At 31.7% G+C, this 21,498-nt stretch overlaps 1 protein-coding gene, 1 long non-coding RNA gene and 1 other non-coding gene across 3 annotated transcripts; 2 read left to right on the forward strand and 1 right to left on the reverse strand.

The window, feature by feature from the left end:
- Positions 1-665: 665 nt before the first annotated feature.
- Positions 666-1,310, reverse strand: LOC145822884 (protein FAR1-RELATED SEQUENCE 5-like). Its single transcript, XM_082921322.1, has one exon. The coding sequence runs from the start codon at positions 1,308-1,310 to the stop codon at positions 666-668; it is 645 nt and encodes a 214-aa protein (XP_082777448.1).
- Positions 1,311-4,793: 3,483 nt separating this feature from the next.
- LOC114283447 (uncharacterized) lies at positions 4,794-6,329 on the forward strand. Its single transcript, XR_014346960.1, has 2 exons — positions 4,794-4,897; positions 5,899-6,329. It is a non-coding gene; the product is annotated as an uncharacterized LOC114283447 (long non-coding RNA).
- Positions 6,330-14,390: 8,061 nt separating this feature from the next.
- Positions 14,391-16,189, forward strand: LOC114307769 (uncharacterized). Its single transcript, XR_014346963.1, has 2 exons — positions 14,391-15,066; positions 15,909-16,189. It is a non-coding gene; the product is annotated as an uncharacterized LOC114307769 (transcript).
- Positions 16,190-21,498: the final 5,309 nt, after the last annotated feature.

The following is a 21,498-nucleotide window of genomic DNA, read 5'->3' on the forward strand; positions in this document are numbered from 1 at the left end:
AGTGTACGAAAAATTGTACCAAATTGTAATCCAATCTCAAGTATTCTTTCAAATCAACATTCAAACTTTCATTGAGTTCTGTGGTCTTCATCTCCACTGACCATGCCCATCTAACATATGCTCTTACCCATTTTTGCCTCAATTGAAAAATGCTTTGTAACCAAGTGTTATGATGAACATTTTAATCATCTAACATAGCATTCCAAGCTGTAAGAAATTCATCTTCCTCCTCACAATCATTTATAAACTTCCCCAATACACCTCTTACCCCACCAGGACCATTAAAAATGCTACTCATCTATTTTAAAGCATTTTATATCATATGCCATGTGCATAGTCTATGATTTGTGTTGAGCATCACACATGAAATGGCCTTAGCCATTACCGCATCCTGATCTGTGAAAAAAGTTTTTGGATGCTTATTTGGCATTTCCTCTAAAAAAGTGTGAAATAACCATATAAACGAACCTACCGCTTCATCATACATCAATGCAGCTCCAAAAATAATGGTCTCTTTGTGATTATTGAAGCCAATGAAAATAGCAAATGGTCGACTCTCTTTATTAATTTTATACGTTGTGTCAAATGTCACAACATTTACAAACTGACCATAGTCAATTATCATTCTAGCATCTGCCCAAAAAATATTTGTTATTTGCTCTTCACTATCCAACTGCACGACATAAAAGAATGAAGGATTTTCTACTATCTGATCTTGAAAGTATTTTAATATGCTCCCTAATTCTCTGAATGCCAACATTTTCTATCTTTTTGTTCTTCAGATAATTCTTTTGGTCTTGTTTAAAAAACCTAACACATTCCCCTCCTCCTGCCTCTCTACTCATTAACTCATATGATGACCGAAGAGGTATCCCAAAGTCAGTAGCCAAATCAATTTCAATAGATTGAGAGGTGAAAATTTTTCGTTGAGAATGAAGCATATGAGCACATTCATTTACTGCAACAGAATGGTTGCACATTTCTACGAAGTTGGTAGCAGTATACTTCCCAGTTTTCCTATTTAATTTAATGTTCATTGAAGCACCACAACCAATCCTTGTCTCAACCCTTGCATTCTTTACAATGTAATATTTTTTATCAGCTTTTCTATGTCCCTCCTTAGAACAAACAAATGCTCTTGAAGTAATTTCACCCGTCTTACTTTTGTGAGCATATTCTCTTCTAATACTAAATCCAATTCTTCCTCCATAAGAATCATAAAAATCATATGCAAACTGCTCAGAGTTAAATTTCATACCAAGTATAGGTCCAAATTGTGTATCATCCTTCCCACATTGTGCATTAGCCATCTTTGATATACGTAACGCCTACAATGCAAAAAATTAACTTATCAGATAAAAATCTCTTAAACATGAATGGGCATGGATGAAATTAGGTGACAAATCCAATAAACTAATTTTTTTTATTATACCAACTTAAAAAGGCGATTCACAAATTAGGTACAACAAAAATTATATATAACACTAACATGTTATCATCATTGAATAAAAAGCACTTTCATAAAGAACAATTAAAAAAAAAAAAAGCCCCAAATGCAATAAAAAAATATTTAAAAAAAAAACAGAGCACCAAATGCAATAAAGAAAACAGAAAACAGAGCACCAAACCCAATAAAATATTTTTATAATGCAATGGGATAAAAAGCATTACTTTGATATAGGAATAAAAAACAATAAAAAAATCACTAAACTTAGATACAGGAATCAAAAACGATATATATAGAGAGAGAAGTTAATTTTGTTTCAAAATAAACAATAGTATATCTATATAATAAGGGAGGACTGTTTTTGAAAATGTCCCAAATGTATCAGAGATACATTTGGTTTTAACGGCCAAGATGAATCCTGAGTTTATATCAATGGTTGAGATCAATAGATCTCCCGCCCAATGACTTCTCTCCCTAAAGCATCGTTCTCTTTCCCACCTACCCACATTCCCTCTCTATCTCTCTCTCCCTCTCTGTTCTTCTTCTTGAATACATCTCTTTCACAGATACATCTCTCTCCCTCTCTGTTCTTCACGGATTCATAGTCATCTCTCTTCTTCTTCTGATCCTCTTAGGGTTTATATCCAACGCCGCCCAATCACTCCGATTCGATCTCCAATCGGGTCACAGCAAGTGCATAGCCGAATACATCAAGACCAATTCCATGTCTGTTCCCAAGTACACCATAGTCAACCCTAACGATCCCCGAATCTCACAAAATCACCGTCAGGGTATCTTTTCATTTTCACTTTGTTCCATTTTCTCACCTGCCAAACGGCCTATTTTCAATCTTTCTCAGTAGATTTTTTTTGGGTTTTTCTTAGGTGACATCTACGCATGGACATAGGTGACATCTGTGGAGTCAGGACAGTTTTCTTTTCAGGTGGCTGAGGCTGGGGATTATATGACTTGCTTTTGGGCCCTAGATCACAAGCCACAGTCTACGATCACCATTGATTTCGATTGGAAGACTGGTGTGGCTGCTAAGGATTGGACCAACGTTGCTAAGAAAGGCACAATCGATGTGCGTATCTGTCTTTCTCTGTGTCTGCCTCTCTTGCTTTCTTTCTATGTATGTTTGATTTTTTTTTTTTTTTTTTTTTTTTCATTCGCTAAGTTCCATTGATGTTGGGTTTGTGGTGATTTAGAAATTTTTTTAGTTTGTTGGTGACAATGGGCTTTGTGTTGCACATTTGAATGGGTGGTAAGGATCTTCCAATTAGTAATGTTTTGATTGGGGTAAATGGTGATGTTTTTGAGTTTGTTTCATGGTTGCTCATGGTTGTTCTGATTCAAAAAATAGTATCTGTTTTTGATAGGTTAGGGTAAATAGTAATGTTTTGATTGGGGTAAATGGTTGTTTTGATTCAAAATAAAGTATAATGATTCTGTTTGGGGCTGCCGGCGGGGCAATTATTATTATTATTATTATTATTATTATTATTATTATTATTATTATTATTATTATTATTATTATTGTTTGTAACTAAACGGCCTATCTATTTTGTTTTCAATTTCTACAACTTTATAGGTAACCAAACAAGGGCTCTGGGTTTTCTTTGCATCTGTGTTCGTATGTCGTGTGGGACCAACAGACCAAGTTTTTGTTGGGATTGATCTATGCATGATTGTTGAATCCAAAAGCTTTTTACATGACATAAAAAACATTTTCGTAACTTTTTTGAGCGGGGAACTTGAATCCTGATTGGCCTTTACACACACAATTGCTGGTTTCATAGTTTTTAGATGGTTTATATATATATATATATGGAAGTTTTAAATGGTTTTTTTTGGATACATTTTAACAAGATGGTGTTTCTGTTATTCACTTTTTGGAATTGAAATACAATTTTGTTCATGAAACACAATTTAAAAGTGATTTTTCTAATGTATTCTTAGCTTTAAGAATAATGTATTTTTTAAAAAAAATTTGCTCATTTAACGTTGTCGGCTGTAAGACATAGTTTTTTATTATTTGTTGTGTTGAAGGATACTGATGTGTTATTGCTGCTTGGGCCATTTTCACCCAATCTTTTTTGATGTGTTAATTCAGAGTTATTCTTTGCTTCTCTTTGTTAGTTTAGGCTCAGTCATGAGGAGGTACAGTCCACCGTACTACAGTCCTCCAAGGAGAGGATATGGGGGTCGAACACGAAGTCCCCCGTGAAGGGGACCTGGGAATGGTTATGGGAGAAGCAAGGAACAAAATCATGGAAGCCTTTTAGTTCAAAACATTACTTTGAACTGCAGGTGATTTTTCTTGAGAGGACTGTGAAAACTATAATCTTTAGTCTTTACTAAACTCTAATCTAATTTTATAATCTCTAATCTTTAATCTTTAGTCTTTACTAAACTCTAATCTAATTTTATAATTAATTAATTAATTTCAACATTAATTTTTGTGATTGAAACATTTAAACATTGATTCGGTGAAACATTGAAACATTGTCCAATTTGTGATTGAAACATTGTGTCTGATGTTTGCAGTTTGTGATTGATCATTGTTTTGGTTAGTTGTGTAGGAAATTTATAAGCTTGGTTTTTTAATTTTTTTCTTACAATTATCATTATTTGGGTAGGGTAGGGGAAGCAAGAATCAAAATTTTTAGTCTGGTTTATTAAAATTTGGTTTATTAAAATCAAATTGGGTATATTTAAATCAAATTTATAAGTATGGTTTATTAATTTTTTCTTACAATTATCAACTCATTTTTTTTTTTTTACATTTTGTCTCATTTAAATCTAAACCACATTTCATTTTTTTATTTCAACGAATAGGCCCTTAACAGAATTATAGAATTCACGAATAGGCCCTTCACAGTATCATACTGTTCAAGCAAAAGTCTTTAGAATTGGTTGGTGAGAGTTTCATTGTTTTACATTAGTTTAATTGAAATGGGTTTGAATCCCAATGTAACATCTATCCTATGGATTTAAAGGTTGAGATTGTTCATTTCACCGTTGGATATAGTTTGAAAGTTTAAAACATTTCAAACCCATTTCACTCCCCCTTCACCGCCTAAAACCCATTTCATCAACACTGTTTCTCTCTCTCTCTCTCTCTCTCTCTCTCTCTCTCTCTCTCTCTCAATTCAAGTGTAAGTAATCTATAGACTGGTATGTATGTGTTTATAATACATACATATGTATGTGTGTGTATGTATGTATTATACAAATGATTGATTTTGTGTCATTTTTTCCAGTTAAATTAAATTGTTTGTTTCGGTGGACTTTATGTGGTTCAATTAATGATGATTGAGATTCGATTTGGCTATTGATTTTATAGATTTTGTGTTTCATTTTTTTCGTAACCAGGAGTCCAGACCCAAATTGCCCAACTCAACTTTTTATTCAGAGAACATGTGTTGACTGGTGAGACTTGAAAGAAAGGTATGAAATCTTTGTCTTGCTTACCAATCGAGCTATTGTTTGTTATTGTTTTAAAGGTTTTTAAATTAGAATGGGAGTTTCTCTTCACTATGATTTTATCAAGACTTGATGTTTCATTGCTGATATGAATATTATTATTATTTTTATTTTTATTATTATTTTTTTGTGTGTTCATTTTGCCACTTTTGGTTTTGTTTGCTGCCTTAGGATTTTATGTTTGATGGAGTGTATGTTTAGTGGGAATGATATTTTTGGTAGGGATGATTCAATTAGGTTCAGTAATGTTGTCAATTATAGTTTAATGTTGTTATCTTTTTGTTATTTTTGGAGGAGTTTTGATAAAGTAGTTTTTGATGAGATTTGGTTCTTTGACTGGTGTTGTTCATATGGGAGTTTAGGACAGTTTATTTATAGTTTCCATTTGTTGAGATCAACCCAAAGGTCAGTGGATAAACTTGAGCTATAGACTATAGTGTTAGGCATGTTTTGAATTAGGGTTGAGAAATTCTAATAGGAGATTTGTGGGCTGACAGTGTTTAGAAACTGTATTATTACATGTTGATGTTATGAGGAATTTGCAATTACAATTAAGGAACACACACCCTATGTGAGAAATTTCTTGGAAAGTTCTGTGCTTGGCTTAAGCAATCCACATTACCTTTCTCTCTTTTTCATTTCTACAATCTGAAGATGATTAAATGTGCAACATTAGGGTATTCTTTTCAAATGGGTTTATCTATTTTCTTTCATAGACTTTGTTACAAACATTTTTTGGACTGATTTGACTTTGTCTCTTAAAGGTCTCAAGGAAAATTGATATGTTCCAATTTCTTTTATTTTTCACCATCTATATCTACATGTTTAATTTCTTAAATAGTTCACTTCCTTCATGTTCCTAATTGACAAGGTCAATGATCTTATTTTATTGAATTTTAGATCCTCTTTCTTCATTAATTTACGTCACCATCTAAAATATTGCTTTTATTGACATTATGTTTCAGTTACTAGAAGAGTTGAGGAAGCAAAATTCCAGTGCTGAAGTTCACCTATGTAATGCAAGTACTTTACCTTGGTCCTTCTCTATCTTTTGATTGCTCTTAGTATTACTCTTTTTTTTTTTCCCTTCTTTCTGTTCACTTAGTAGTACTCCCATAGATGAATAAAGTACTTGACTAGATAACGAAAAATTTAAAACTGTGATCCATCACCTATTGGAGGGAGTATATCCTGCTATTTAGTATTCTCCCAAGTGATGCATTTCTTTCTGGACCTGGGAGCAATATTGAGGTATGTAAACTTAAAAACACAGGCTTTTGCAATTGAAGTATATAACTGAAAACTCAGACCCATTGAAACCAATACACTATTCTTCAATTGATATTCCCTGTTCTATTAAAGAAGCTGTATAAATAATACATATTTTTGCTATTTAGTGGGAGAGTCCATGCAACATTTACTTAATTTTTTGTGACATTTTTTTCATTCATTTTAAAGATGCCTAATTTAATTATTATTTTTTTAAACCTATCTCTCATGGTATTGTGGAACTATATATATGACATGGAAAATAAGTATAGTAGTTTGTGTTTGAATTTTATAGAGTATGTCTATATGACATGGATAATATTGCCTCTTCTTTCAACTTCAAGGGTATCAAATTCTTTGTTGGCTTTGTTCTAGAGGCATAAATAATTTTGTATCCATAGTATTAGAGTGTTTCTGAGAATTAGTGTTCTGCCATCTTTGGTTTCCCTTTCTATGGTATATTCATTTTTTTTCAAGTATATTTTTAGGGTTCATTTGTCTTTATAACCAAGTTATTTATCAAAAACGAGGAAAGAAAAGTGTAAATTTTGAATTTTGTTTTTTTATGTAAATGTTACATGTCAATACTTCATTCTCTTTCTATAAAATATTAACAAACTTTTATAAAGGAATTTTTTTTTGTTTTGCCAAGTTTTATAAAGGAAGTTTAAGTTCAATATTCTTAAAAACTATTAGGTTGGCAGTCATGTTTTAAAATGTATAATTTTTTAAAAAAATTCACCAGCAAAAAAATCCAAATTAAATGTAAAAGAATTAACCCTTAAAAAAATATTGGATAAGGCAACCTTACTGCTTGCCAAATTGGTGCAAAATATTTTTTTTAGTAATAATTTTTTGGTAATGGAAATGGTATAAATCTAGAATTTTTAACCTGAAAAATATTTCAAAATTTTAGTGTACAATGTAAATTTAAAATTAATAAAATGTAAGTCGCACAATAATGATGTTATTATTTTTGAAAACAATGGGTGATCCAATTTTCAATGGAATTGGTATGGGAAGTATGGATCATGGAAATTGATTTAAAATTAATAAAATGTAAGTTACACCATAATGATATTATTTTGAAAACAATGGGTGATACAATTTTCAATGGAATTGGTATGGGAAGTATGGATTATGGAAATTGAACACGGATTGTGGAAAAAAATACATAGAAGGATATCGGATAAATGAGGAAGGAACCTTTTTTGACCATTGAATTATGACCATCCATTTTTGCCAATTAAATAGTAAACAACAAAAAAATATTTGGATAAATTATACTATACTCATTTATGTTTAATCATTTTTTTATTTTAATTTTTTAGATTTTAAGTTTTTTTTAATTTAATCTTAAAAATAATTTTTGTTAAAAATTTGACAGAAAATGCTATAATAACCATTACATAATGTAAATATTATCCTAGGAAGTTGCATCACGCAACAGGTAAGACTCGAACCCAAACATCATCCCAGGCAAGGGAGCACCTCATCTACTGGCCCAATCCTTGGTCTTACTCTGGTACATACTTTATAGAGTCAAATTTGAAAAAGTAAAGAGTCAGTATTGTAACTTCATTGTCCTGACTGTGACATGAAAAACTCTCTTTCCTTTTCAATAGTTTAGCAAACTCCTAAACAGCCTTGCTAAGTTGGAACAATTAGAAATTCCAATTCATAGTCAAATATAAAGTATGACATGAATCTCTCGCTATTACAAATCCAGCAAGTTTGAGTTAAAATTAGACTGTCTTTTTGGAGTTATTTTCAAGAATTCAATGGTTCCTCTTGCACTGGATATTTTATATCACTGCTGCAAAAAACCACTATTACCATTTTCGAAAACATCCTTCCCTTTAGTTTACTATTTCTCTTTCGCTTATACACAGATCTTAATGGTTTGGGTGTTTTGACACTGGCACTCTCTCCCTCACTCTCTCTATATAGTGTTTTGACATCCTCTCATTGGTCTTGGGTGTTCTTCAATTTGAAGAGAGATAGAAAAACAGAGTGAGAGAGTGAATTAGTTTTGAAACTGTATTTCTCTTTAGCTTATACACTGAGATCTTAATGGTTTGGGTAGGTGTTTTGACATCGGCTCTCTCTTCCTCGCTCTCTCTGTATAGCGTTTTGACATCCTCTCATTGGTGTTGGGTGTTTTTCAATTTAAAGAGAGAAATAGAAAAACAAAGTAAGAGAGTGACTTAGTTTTGAGACTGTATTTCTCTATTAAATATATTTTTATAATTACATTTTAATTTTAAATTTAAATAGTGTTATGATTATAATTATATTATAATCTTAATATTATTTACACCGTGCCTTCAGGCACGGGCATACGCTAGTATATATATATAGAGAGAGAGAGTTGATAATGTAAATAAACACAACACTTTCATGATCTGTTTGGCAAGTTGGTTTATGGGCTTTTTTGGCTATTTTAGCCACAAAAGACAAAATAGGTTATTTTAGTCACAACAAACAAAGTATCACATCCAACCCATAATCATTACACTCTTCTCTCACAAAAAAAAGTCAAAAAAGCCAAAAAGTCTTTCCTAAGCCAAACTTTTTAGTCCAGGCTAAAATAATCAAAAAAAATCAAAAAATCAAAAAGCCAACCCACTTCGCAAACGAAGCCTCAAGCAAATCAACACAACATCTCTTCCAAGGACATATAGAGAGAGTAGATAATGTACCAAAATGGAGTGTCTCTTTCGTCGATGTGAAGGGTTCTTTTCATCGGTGTTGTTGTTTTAATGTCTGAAGAGTTCTTTCCGTCGATGTTGCTGTTGGTCTATGAACACTGACGGTTGTCGGTGATGTTGCTGGTCTATGCATACTGGCAGTTTTCCAAGTTGATAATGTACCGATCTTCTTCTAGGGTATTCTTGGTATCATTTTCTTTTTTTTTTTTTTTTTTTGACTGAAATTGAAAGAGAGATGGAACATCGTTGCTGTTGACCTAGGTAAAAGAAAAAAAAAATGCACTCTCTTTGCTATTGCCACCATTAGTCAAAACGGTGCTGTTTTTCTAAAAATGGTACCGTTTCCATTTGTTCTCACCATCTACACTACATGGTCCATTTCAGTCCATTGGATCAACTATTCTCCACGTGTCTTTATTTGGTACAAAGTGCAGTACACTGCTAGAAGGAACCATTGATTTTTCAAAAATGCTAGAGGCCCCAAAAATTCTACCAAAAGTTTTACCAAATGTCTCACATGGGTATGGGACCCACATGGGACCCACATTGTGTGAGTCCCACACCCATGTGAGACATTTGGTAAAACTTTTGGTAGAATATTTGGAATCTCTAGCATTACTCTTTTTGTCTTCCCAAAATAGCCCAAAAATGATAATAGTAAGATTCAAAATGTATGTTAAAAATTTATTAATTTTACAAAGTGAGTGGTAGCATAGTAAATATGTTAAAATGTATGTTAAGTGATGTATAAATGTATTGTATACAATTTTTTTCTCTCTCTTTTTTTTTCATTCTTCCTCTCTCTTTCTCTCTCTTCTTTTATTACACCAACTTTGCTGCAGCAGAGTGTCTACAAACTGCTAGGGATGGCAATTTGAACCCGGCCCGACGGGGGCCCGACCTTCCGACCCCGATCAGAATGGTTTTTTCCCGAAAAATACCTCCGTGGGGACAGGGATGGTATTTGAAATTAAATCCCCGAAGTATTTCGAGCCGGGGACGGGGATAACCTTCACAGCCCCGGACCCGGCCCGGTCCTGTCCCCGGCTCTGTCCCCGTATCTTCCCCGAAGTGATATTACTGTCATACCCTTTATATATCCATGTATAAACCAAACCCAAAAAACAAACTCAATTCACTCACACAGCTTCTCTCTCACTCACTGACTCTCTCTCTCTTTCTTTCTTCTCTACGCACGCAGATGGCAGTCTCTCACTCTCTTTCTTCTCTACGCACGCAGTCGGCGATGGCGTCGTCGCTCCTGCTCACCGCCTCCTCTTCCTCCTCCGTCGCCTCTCACCGCCCCCTCTTCCGTCGCTTCCTCCTCCTCTAGGCCACCGCTGAACCGTCGCATCTCGCCTCCTCCTCCTTCCGCCATGGCAGATCTGCACAGATCCTCCCTCCACTACTCAGATTTGAGCAGATCCTCCCTCTGGCCTCCTCCTCCCTCCGCCACCGTCTATCTGTCTGTCTTTATTTTTTTTATTTTTTTTTATTTTTTGTTTTATGATGTTGCCGTTGATGATGTTCTTGATGAAAATGATGTTGTTGTTGTTGATTCCATATACATATACAGATTATTATTTATTTATTTTTGGTTGAACAGATCTATGTTTTAGTTGTGAACAGGTCTGTGTGTGTGTGTGTGTGTTTGTGAACAGGTCTGTCGGGGATTTATCGGGGTCGGGAAAACTCGATCCCCGTTAGGGGGCGGGGGTGGGGGAGATGATGCCTTCCCCGTCGGGGATTGGGGCCGGGGCCGGGGACGGGGACGTTTTATTCTTCGGGGATCGGGAACGGGAAGGGTCATCCCCGGCCCCGCCCCGCCCCGCCCCGTTGCCATTCCTACAAACGGCAGCCCCTCTCTCTTGGAGCATCTACAATTCAATTATTTACACTTACGTGCACTAACTAATATACCAACACTAGTTATAATATTATTATTGATCACACTCGTTAATCACATTATAAATACTAAAAATTTCTTAAATTATGTCATATCATCAATTGATACACTAGTTAATATACTAATTAGTTCATATAATATTATTCTTTATCCCTCTAACATCATATTTCAATAAAAACTAGTATAAATAAAGAATAATGCTATATACACCAATTAATTTATTAACTAGTGTACTAATTGATGATGTAGCATAATTTAAGAAATTTTTGGTATTTGTAATGTGATCAATGAGTGGGGTCAATAATAATGTTATAACTAGTATTGATATACTAATTAATACACTAATTAGTGCATGTAGCACCACTGATAAATAAATTAAAATTCAAACAAACTCCAAAATGCCTTAATTATTTATTATTTTGATAAATTTCTCAGTATCATTACCAACGATACCAAAATGGTCATTTCATAAATACATAATTATATAAAGTCTTAAAAAAAATCATTATCAAAATAAAAGGCAACTACGTAAACAATTAAAATAATAAAATAATCACTGAAACTTGTAAGGAAATAAATATGGTCAATAAAACGTGATAGTAATTAATTTCTAAAAAAAAAAAAATTACAAGTGCCCACATAAGAGTATTATCCATTGGTGTAGAAATTTTAGTGATCATATATGTTTCATTTGATTGTTAATGTATGTTTCTCTTGTTATGTAATTCTATGATCATGGAATCATATTTTTTCTTTCCATTTCATTTGGCAACGGTGCTAGGGATCCAGTGAGGCGCACCCCAGTATTTTATCATTGGCCAATTTATTTATTTATTTTTTTTTCTTTCCTTCCAATCACCCACAGCCATGTGGGGCTGGGGTCACTGGGGTGGGGTCTGTTGCATTTTTCTTTCATTTGATATGTTATGTACGTATTTTCATGTACTCTGAGTTAGTCGCAAAAGAACATTTTTAATGATTTGTTATTAGAACTATTATTGTTATAATTTGGTAGTTTGAGAAGAAATTGGTGCTCCAATGGTGCCATATAGCACTTGCCAAATTTGACAAACACACAAGATTTTGCAGTTGTCATATATGTTAAATCAAGCAAAACCTCCTTCCCTCCCCCTTTTAGCAAAATAGATAATTTTTTGCAAAATCACCATTTTTACAAAATCAAACACAGAAATTGAAATATTTGGGACGTCCGGCCGGTCGTTCCGCACACACTAATTTCTATGTTTGATTTTGCCAAAATAGAATCTGACCATTGAAACACCATTGTTATAATTTTATAATTTTTTACTATTCATTACTAAATTATAATAATGACAATATTATTATAATATTTTCCATTAAAAATACTTTAAGCAGAAGTGGAGTCAGAATTTTTGTCAATACACAACATTTTCCATTCAATATTTGGAAAGAAGTAAAACAATAAAACTGAAAACTTAATTATTGACCTACTTCTTTATAATTTTAAGATGGTTCATCATATCAAAATATTTATTTATTTTTTAATATATGCACACTCAATCAACAAACTCAGAAGTATACAAGCCAATAACTGTATTACTTGTACAAGATGATGACTTTAATTCCTTTAAAAACTTATCCATAACTATGGCAAATAAATAATTCAACTTCAAAAAAAACTTCAACACCAAAAGCCTGAGAGTTATTGAATTTTTGTGTACAAGTTTTTTTTTTTTTTTTAGGTGCAAAGGAAAGATACAAATATTTATACTGCTGAACTTTTTTGTGTACAAGTATTAGGGTCAATTTGAGAATATGATTAAAAACTAATTTTTGACTTTTAATTGATCAGCAATGATAGGGAGCCCCTTTGTGGAGGACCCCCACAACCCCTTTGTGATCTACACCATTCATGATGTGGACCCCACATATAAATGAGTGGACCCCACACATCATGAGTGGTATAGATCAGTGAGGGGGTCGTGGGGGTCCTCCACAAAAGGGGGTCTAACTCATTTTTCTTTATTTTATGTCATATTCCCTCTTGACCTTTTTTACATTTTTTTCAAAAAAAGTTTTAAAAAAAAATTAAAAAGCCAACTTTTAATCACAATTATCATATGACAAACATGAGCTCATTTACAAGAGTATCATTATAGAATAATATTTTAACAAAAAAGATAATTTTATTTAAAACAACATGCTAAGTTATATATTAATTTTTAATTTATTATAAACTTTAACATCCCACTCCCATTTTCTATATATCATTAATCACAAATAAATTGAAATGTAATCAAATCTCATGTGATGATTTTACCATAATATTTGAAATTGAAGCGAATCCGATAAGGAATGCCCAACGCCAATCCCCAACATCACGCCACCTGTTCCCCACTTTAGTTAATTTAATTAATTGGACATAATAATTACGTGGCCTAATATCATGGTCACATTTTATTTATGTTCTAGGTACGTGGACACTCGAATTGCCATAAATAAAATAAAATCGTATACACTACAACTTAAAAATTGGACAATATATATTTTTATTTTTAAATTTGTACTTAAATTATACTTTTTAAAATTTTGAACAGAATAACCATATTGAAACAAAAGTTGAAATTTAAAAATTAAATTGTTAAAAGTGTGAAAACCAAAGTAAATTTTAAATAAAAATTGATAAGAAAAAAATATAATTTACTCTATAAGTGTTTTTCATTTAAATTTGTAAACTGTGAGTGAGATGAGTAACTCATTTTAGTGTCAATCTCAAGGACCCTAGTTTACAAATTGAACATTTATTATAATTTGAATAAATAGATAGATGAATCATATTTTGTTTATTATTTTATATATATTATTAATATTAGGAGTAATTGCTCCGTAGTGTATGTCAATAAAAAAATTATGCATTCATGAAAAAATTTACAATTTTGATTATTAATATTTATAAAAATTTTCATTGATTTGTAATTATTTTTTCAAATTTTCATCGATTTGATATTTTCTCTTAATATTATATGATTAAAATCAAACATAAGTGATGATACTTATCATATTAATGTAATATTAACATATAATATAATAAATAAATAAATGTGATATACTAAGGCATAGTTTGTGAAGTTAGTTTTGGTAAGTTAGGGGTTAAAATAGTCACAAAAAATAAAATAGGTTATTTTAGTCACAAAAAATAAAACATCAAATCTAACCCATAATCATTACACTCCTCTCTAAAAAAAAAATCAAAAAAATCAAAAATCTCTTCCCAAGACAAGCAAACTAAAATAATTAAAAAATCAAAAAATTAACCCACCTCCCCAACGGAGACACCTTATTGCTAATCTCTTGGTGGAGGGAAGAGAGAGGAGTGACGTGGCAAAAAAATGCAGGATCCGAAAGTTGTTCCAATCACAACGCTAGCGGTTTGGACTGGTCTTCATATCCGTGGATCAAATCAACCACATGTAATGTGTATCGGTGAAATAGCGTGAACGTGATTCTCACCCACAAGACACGTGTCGAAATCTCAAAGCCGGGTCACAACCAAAGTCAAATAAATGTTGAACACCTCATCACTCACACCGAAAGACTCTCCGCCTGCATCTCTATCAACTCACTCACACCGTAACACACTCTTCCCCCCTATATATACACCACCTTGCCCCGTGCGTGTTGTGTATTCCAAATTCCTGATTGCTGCATTGCGCCGCTAACCTGTGCCTTTTTGCCGCCAAAATTGTTCTTGTTTGTTCCTTCTTCAAGATCTTCAAGCATTCGAATCGATTCGACTCGAATCGAAATGACTGTGAAAAAGCCTGTGAACGAATCAATAGGTTCTGATCTACAGAAATCAAAGGAGTTCTTGTCGATGATGATTAACGAAGAGAGGAAGAAATTGTCGGATCGGAAGGTTGATCGGAGATCATGTGGAATGTCGAAGGTGTTTGATGCGGAGGTGGAGACGGATCAAGAGAGTATTGGATCGTCGGAGGAGATAGAGTCGCCGAGGTCGGTGTCGAAGCTTGGGCAATGGACGCCGAAGAAGGTTTTTCATGTGCACAGCCAAATTCTGAGGATCAGAGAGGAAGATTTGCACATTGGTGAGGATATCGGTGAGGGTTTGAGTGCCAAAGATAAGATTTCTGGTAATCATCATCATCACCAGCTGGCTTCTTCGCATGTCGATGTCGTGCTTTTCTCGAGGCCGATCTTGCCTGCTTCGCCTCTCAGCGGCAAGACCGTACACTGAACCATTTGAGGTTCGTCCTCTTCATTTTCCTCTATTTTTTGGTTTGTTTGCTTGTATGATATACATGATTTGTGTTGATTTGTTGAATTCAAACTTTGATTCTTTTGGGGGAATTGAAGGTTGTGTTTGGTTTGTGTTTGTAGAGTATTTTTTGAGATAAAATGTTTGAAAATTTGTTTGGTTCGTCTTTTTTTAAAAATTATTTTAAAAAATTATTTTGAGGAGAGAGTTTAAAAAAAATGATTGATTTGATATAAGAGAGAGATTTTGAAAAGTAGGTAATCAAATAAAATTTTAAGATTTTTTTTAAAAAAATTTGTTTGATTTGATTACTCTTAAAAATTTGTTTGTAAAGAATTTTTTTGAAAAACAAATCAAACACGGCCGAAATCTCTTGCTTACCAAACAATTTTGATTTTCTTGATTCATTGAATTTAAAGCCTAAAATTATTTCCTTCCATTTTGAATCTTTTATATTTGTTGCTGGTTCTGGAATTGAGACTTGCTATTATTTTGCAAAACTACCAAAGAGTAACAATATATATATATATATATATATATATATAAATTTCAATTTTGGATGGAATTTAATATACAACGTGTTAGTGTAAAACATGAAGAGATTTGCAGAGATAAAATAGGTAAAAAGTAAAAACATCAACAAAAAACAAAAAAGCTACTTGATTCAATGTTTTTGTTTAGTTTTTTTTTTAAAAAATTCAAAATTGAAATAGATTAAAATAGAGTTATGGTCATCAATGCATTGTTATACAAATTTTGAATACAATAAATAGTCAATTCTAATTGTTTCCTTTTTTTTTTTCTTCTTTTTATTCCTTTCACTTTTGGCAGGAGGACTGCACCAGATTTTGAAGACAAAGAATGTGGTAAAGAGCCAAAAAGATTTCCTGAAGGGTTGGAGTTAGGTTTGGTGTTTCAGTTTGCTTTCTTTAGAAGTAAGGACTCAAAAAAAGACATGTAAACAGAGAAGAAGAAGGTCATCATGTGTAATTTTTGCTGTACAGTTAGGAGGAAGCAAAAATTCATTAGCTGATGAAACATGACAAATTGGACCTCTCTTTTGTTCTTTTTAAATAGCGATTAAAATTATATTTTAAAAAAATGATAGATTCGTAGAGATGACCCTTCTTGTTTTTTGAAACTTATTTTTAAACTAAAAATTAATCGCAAAACATTCATGACTTAAAATTAGAATCTTTTTCCATAAGTGGGAACCATGACCTATGGTCCTCAGGAATGTGAATTTGAAAATTAAACAAGATCCCTTAATTGTATGATTCGAGCAAACCAAAAGAAGCAACAAGAATAAACTTGAACTGAACAAACCAATTGACCAGCTAGACTAACCCTTTTGCCTTCTACATGTTGGATTATTAGAGACGTTTCAACATCATAGGCAAGCACATGGCATGGTTAGGAATGGCAATGGGGGGCAATGGGGTGGATATTAATTCCCCATCCCCATTCCCCTATAATAAATTTTTTCCATTCCCCATTCCCCATTCTCCATGGGTACCACCCTCCCCATTTTTTAATGGGTATGGATTTTTCCCAACCCACTTTAATCCCCATTTTTATTTTTTATATTTAATGTTAACAACCACTTTTTTTTTTTTTTTTTTTTTTTTTTTGTTTTTAAGGTTCACAACAAAAACTAAATATACCTTCAATCTTTTTTCTTTCTTTTTAAATATATTTAATGTTAACAATTTTTTTTTATTATTTTTTATTTTTTATTTTTTATTTTTTTTAACAAAAAAAATATATTTAGCTTTGGTAAAAAAAAAATTTATATATTGGATGAGTTACCTACTCTTTAAAATATATATATTTAAATTATAACCAAAACTAAATATATATTTAATTTTTTTTTTTAAAGATTCACAACCAAAACTAAATATATAAATTATAACAAAGTCAGAACCTTTAGCTCTTCCAACCATGTAGTTCCATGTATAATTGATAACCATCAATTAATTACCTTAAATATTGCAGCGATATGGCAAACGATTGGAAGTTGTTTTCTTTTCAGAATTTAAATTTTTTTTTAAAAAAAAAAAGTATAAATGGAAATAAAGTTTCCACACATGGAGTATATAACAAAGTCAGAACCTTTATAAAAAAGTCAGAACCTTTAAATTTATATAACAAAGTCAGAACCTTTATAAAAAAAAATTAAATATATATTTAGCTTTGGTAAAAAAAAAATTAAATATATATTTAGCTTTGGTAAAAAAAAAAAATTAAATTAAATATATATTTAGCTTTGGTTGTGAATCTTAAAAAAAAAAAATGGTTGTGAACCTTAAAAAAAATTAAAAAAAGGAAAAAAATTAAATGTATATTTAGCTTTTGTTGTGAATCTTAAAAATTAAAAAAAAAATGGTTGTGAACCTTAAAAATAAAATAAAAAAAGATTGGACGTATATTTAGCTTTGGTTGTGGATCTTAAAAAAAAAAAAAAAAAAAAAAAAAAAAAAAAAAAAAAATTGGTTGTGAACCTGAAAAAATTAAAAAAAAAAAAAAAAGATTGAATGTATATTTAGTTTTAGTTGTGAATCTTAAAAAAAAAAAAAAAAAAAAAAAAAAAAAAAAAAAAAAAACATATGGGGAAATTAGTGGGTACCCATCCCCAACCCATCCCCTGTGGATATTTAAAGAATATCACCTACCCTACCCAATGGATAAGAAAAAGAGGGGAAAACCCATGTATTTGGGTTGGGTCTCCATGAATACCCACAGGGTAGGTTATCCATTGCCATCCCTAGGCATGGTAGGATTGGCCATATCTCTGGTGATGGAATCATGATCCTAAACTTCAATGATCATTAACCAATCTAACATCATCTCCAAAGATGATGTCAAATTTAGTACAAGTAACAGCGTCCCTAACGTTTATTCTTTTACTGTTCTAGCGTTAATATTAAATTAAGGATTTCTTAATTTTTTTATCAAATTGAGAATGTGTGAAGCTTTTCACAATACACCAAACCATCGGCCACTTGTCTTCCTGGACAACCTCTTTTTTGTTTCAGACTTTTAGTAAATTTACACTAACCGATTAACTAGTTGGGCATCTTCCTAGTCGACCGGTGATTTGATGAAAAATAAAAAAAAATTGTTAGAATGCTCGATATCATAAGAAGTTTTTGCTTAAATTTTTATTCAAATTTAATAAGAAAAAAAAAATCAGCATTAAAAATGCTCTAAGATAATCAAATTTGAAGATGTTCAATATTTTAGCACAATGTCATAATTTTATTTGTCATTTAGCATGCTTTTCTCACTTTCAAATTTGACACACGACTAGTGAACTTTCAAATCATTATTTATGGTTTGTTTATTAATGGGTTTCACTTTGAGAGAGTTTTCTTGGAGGGATAAAAAAGATTAAATTAAAATGATAATAAATTTGATATTTTAGTTGAAATGTTTGTTTTAAAATATGTCAAATTTAAAGGTGTAAAAATGTCACTTCTAAAGAAAGTTCTAATACTTATGGGAGTTAACAATTTTTAAAGTAAGCTGTCAAGTTATATTTTAAGAGTTTCACATTTTGCATTATGCAATCATCAAAATTGAATAATATTTAATTTGCACAAAAATATACAATTGATCAAAAAGATTAAGGGTTCTTAAATTTAAAATTTCATGACAATCGTGCATGAATTAGGAGAGATTTATAATATGCACCTTAAAAAAATGCATATGGTATTTTCATAATTTTTTCACAAAATTTCATAATTTAACCACAAAATATCATAATTTGTTCACTACAAAAGTCACAAATTTTTTTCACTAAAAAATTATAGCAAAAATCACAAAGTACTATAATATTATCATCCCTAATTTTAAGGTGTACACCATAAATTTATTATTTATAATTTATTACAAAATATTATAACACACATTATAAACAATTATAACATTTATCATAAAAAATTATAATTTTTTTACAATATATATCATTTTAAAAATAAAATTTTTTTTTTGGAACGGTACCATTTTAAAAGATATACATCGTAGATTTCTCCATTAATTAGTACATGGCATTATGTTGATGCCGGGCTATGTCGGATTCTTGCGTCAACACCAAGTAGTCCTACAGATGTTCTTTACAAGCCTTGGCTTTGAAGCAATAAAATGAAAAAGATGATGAGTTTCAGTGTCAACATCTCTACGCCAACATCTCCATAATATTTTAGGCATGGGTAGGTAATATACAAATATAATTGTTCCAACACCCATTTAAAAAAAGAAAAAAAAACAAACAAACGGTCTCATCATTTTGGTTGAGCTTTTTGTGAGCTAGTTTGGGATTTGAATTGATTTTATAACTTTTTGGTTATTATAGTCTAGAGTTAAAAAATTTTGTTTTAGATAAATTTTTTGATTTTATTTTTGGATAGACTTTTTGATTTTTGACTTTTGTAGAAAAAAAAAATGAATGAGTATAGGTTGGATGTAACATTTTGGGAAAATTCTATTTTCACACACTTAATTATCTCGGTACACATCTTCTCTCAGTACACATACTTATTAATTTGATTATTAATTAATTTTCTCAACACATACACTAAAGTTACAATTATGTCATTCACTCATAATAATTGTACACACACCACTCAACTCTCCTTTCTATACACTTGTTGAGTGACTATACTTCCAGATTTGTAAACCCATTGTAGACCCACGTGAAGATCATTCAAAACCACAGTGTGAAGTGAAGTGAAGTGAAGACGAAGTCCTCCATTGAAGACTCTATTGAATGTCTATTAAAAATACTATTGAAAACCCTCTAAAATATTGTTGAAGATGAGAAATATTGTTGAAACAAAAAAAAAAACAATAATATTACATTGCATCATTAAAAGTTAAACATAGTAATCATAAAATGTCATGTTAATTACGCCCAAAGTGCAGTAAAACTCAAAACCTTAAATTTCAAAAGACAAAAGCAAACTTAAGCGGTGAGAACGATCGGCATAGATTTGAGGTAACACGCCTTCATCATAGATTGAAACAAAAGGTAGACATTGAGATATATTTTATTTTTAAAAGATGTGTATAAAAAATATTTTCATATAATATTATGAATACTAGTAAATATTTATTATGGTCATTTTAATTTAAAGTATAATTTTTATTAAAATAATATTTCATTAAGTGTGTACGGAAATAATTAAGTGTGAAAATAAAAAATTTTAACATTTTATTCTATTTAACTAAAATAACTTATTTTATTTTATATAGTTATTTTAGCCCTAAGAGACATGCCAAACGAACGCGGTATGAAAATTATTTCCAAATCATTTTCCTTTCAGAATTAAGAATTACCCCCACAAAATAGAATTTATTCAATTATGGTAGGTTGAAATTGGAGTCTCCCATTAAACTATAAACAATTTCACCAAATATTCAAGTGATAGTGTTCACTGAACGGAGAATGATCCCTAAACAAAGAAGCAGTCAAATTAACATTGTGGAAGAATCACTACTCAGCAGTGTATATGTATATCTGAATCAAGTAAAGAAATGTCAAGCTTCGAAATCAAAATTCATGAATTTTAGCAAGACTGTAAAACTAGCGAGTGCAATAGGACTGGCTGGCAGGTTAAGGGGTGGTTTGGGATGTCTTAAATAAGAGTCCGGATCCTCGGCCGCACAAGCCTGCCGCCCTCCCTGCTGCACCCCCAAAACGACGACATCTTGGGGGAAATTTCAATTTAAAAAAAAAAAAAAAAGCTGAACAGAAACCAGAGGGGAGGGGAAGAAGAGAGAGAGGAAGGGAGAAGAAGAGGGGGGAAGTCCTTTGAGTTGGAATGTAATAAAGATGAAGGTCTGGTTTTGGAGGTAGAGCAACAACCCATTAAAGAGGATTACTTGAATTTGATCATGGAAGATTTCTGTTCTGGTACCAAACAAGTTCCATCCATTGAAATTCATCCACAGCATTTGCAGTTCTTTATTGGCCATGATGGTTTTGGGTTGATTCCAGTTGAAATGTTCGATTCAACAACCCAAAAAAATCAAAGTAATTTGTAAAAATGATGAAATTTGTGAAATGTTGAAACCAAATTTTGAGAAGTTCCGATTATAGAAATCTCTACTTCTTCTCAACGAAATAGAGGCAGTCCTCTTCTCACTTAGAGGGATTCAACTCGGAAGAACCGTCCGCGGGCATCCAATAGCTGCGGCCCCGGGAATAACCCTTCATCTATTAGATTCAAAATCACAGCCAAAATTTAAAATAATCATCATTCAACTAAGCGACATAAATCAACTCAAAAAAAAACCGCAGCCAACATGCATTTCTGTTATGCAATATGTATATATATACATATATTGCATGGCCCGCCCTTGACAACATTTTCAAAACCCAAAAAATAGTTGCTTTGTTCTACTCTGAGAACACAAAAAC

The sequence above is a fragment of the Camellia sinensis genome, chromosome 1 (assembly GCF_055761805.1).
Source record: "Camellia sinensis isolate YWXY chromosome 1, ASM5576180v1, whole genome shotgun sequence".
In the NCBI taxonomy this organism is placed as follows: domain Eukaryota; kingdom Viridiplantae; phylum Streptophyta; class Magnoliopsida; order Ericales; family Theaceae; genus Camellia; species Camellia sinensis.

Excerpts from the sequence above, each read along its gene's own strand:
- LOC145822884 (XM_082921322.1), bottom strand. The coding sequence starts at position 1,310 with ATGGCTAATGCACAATGTGGGAAGGATGATACACAATTTGGACCTATA.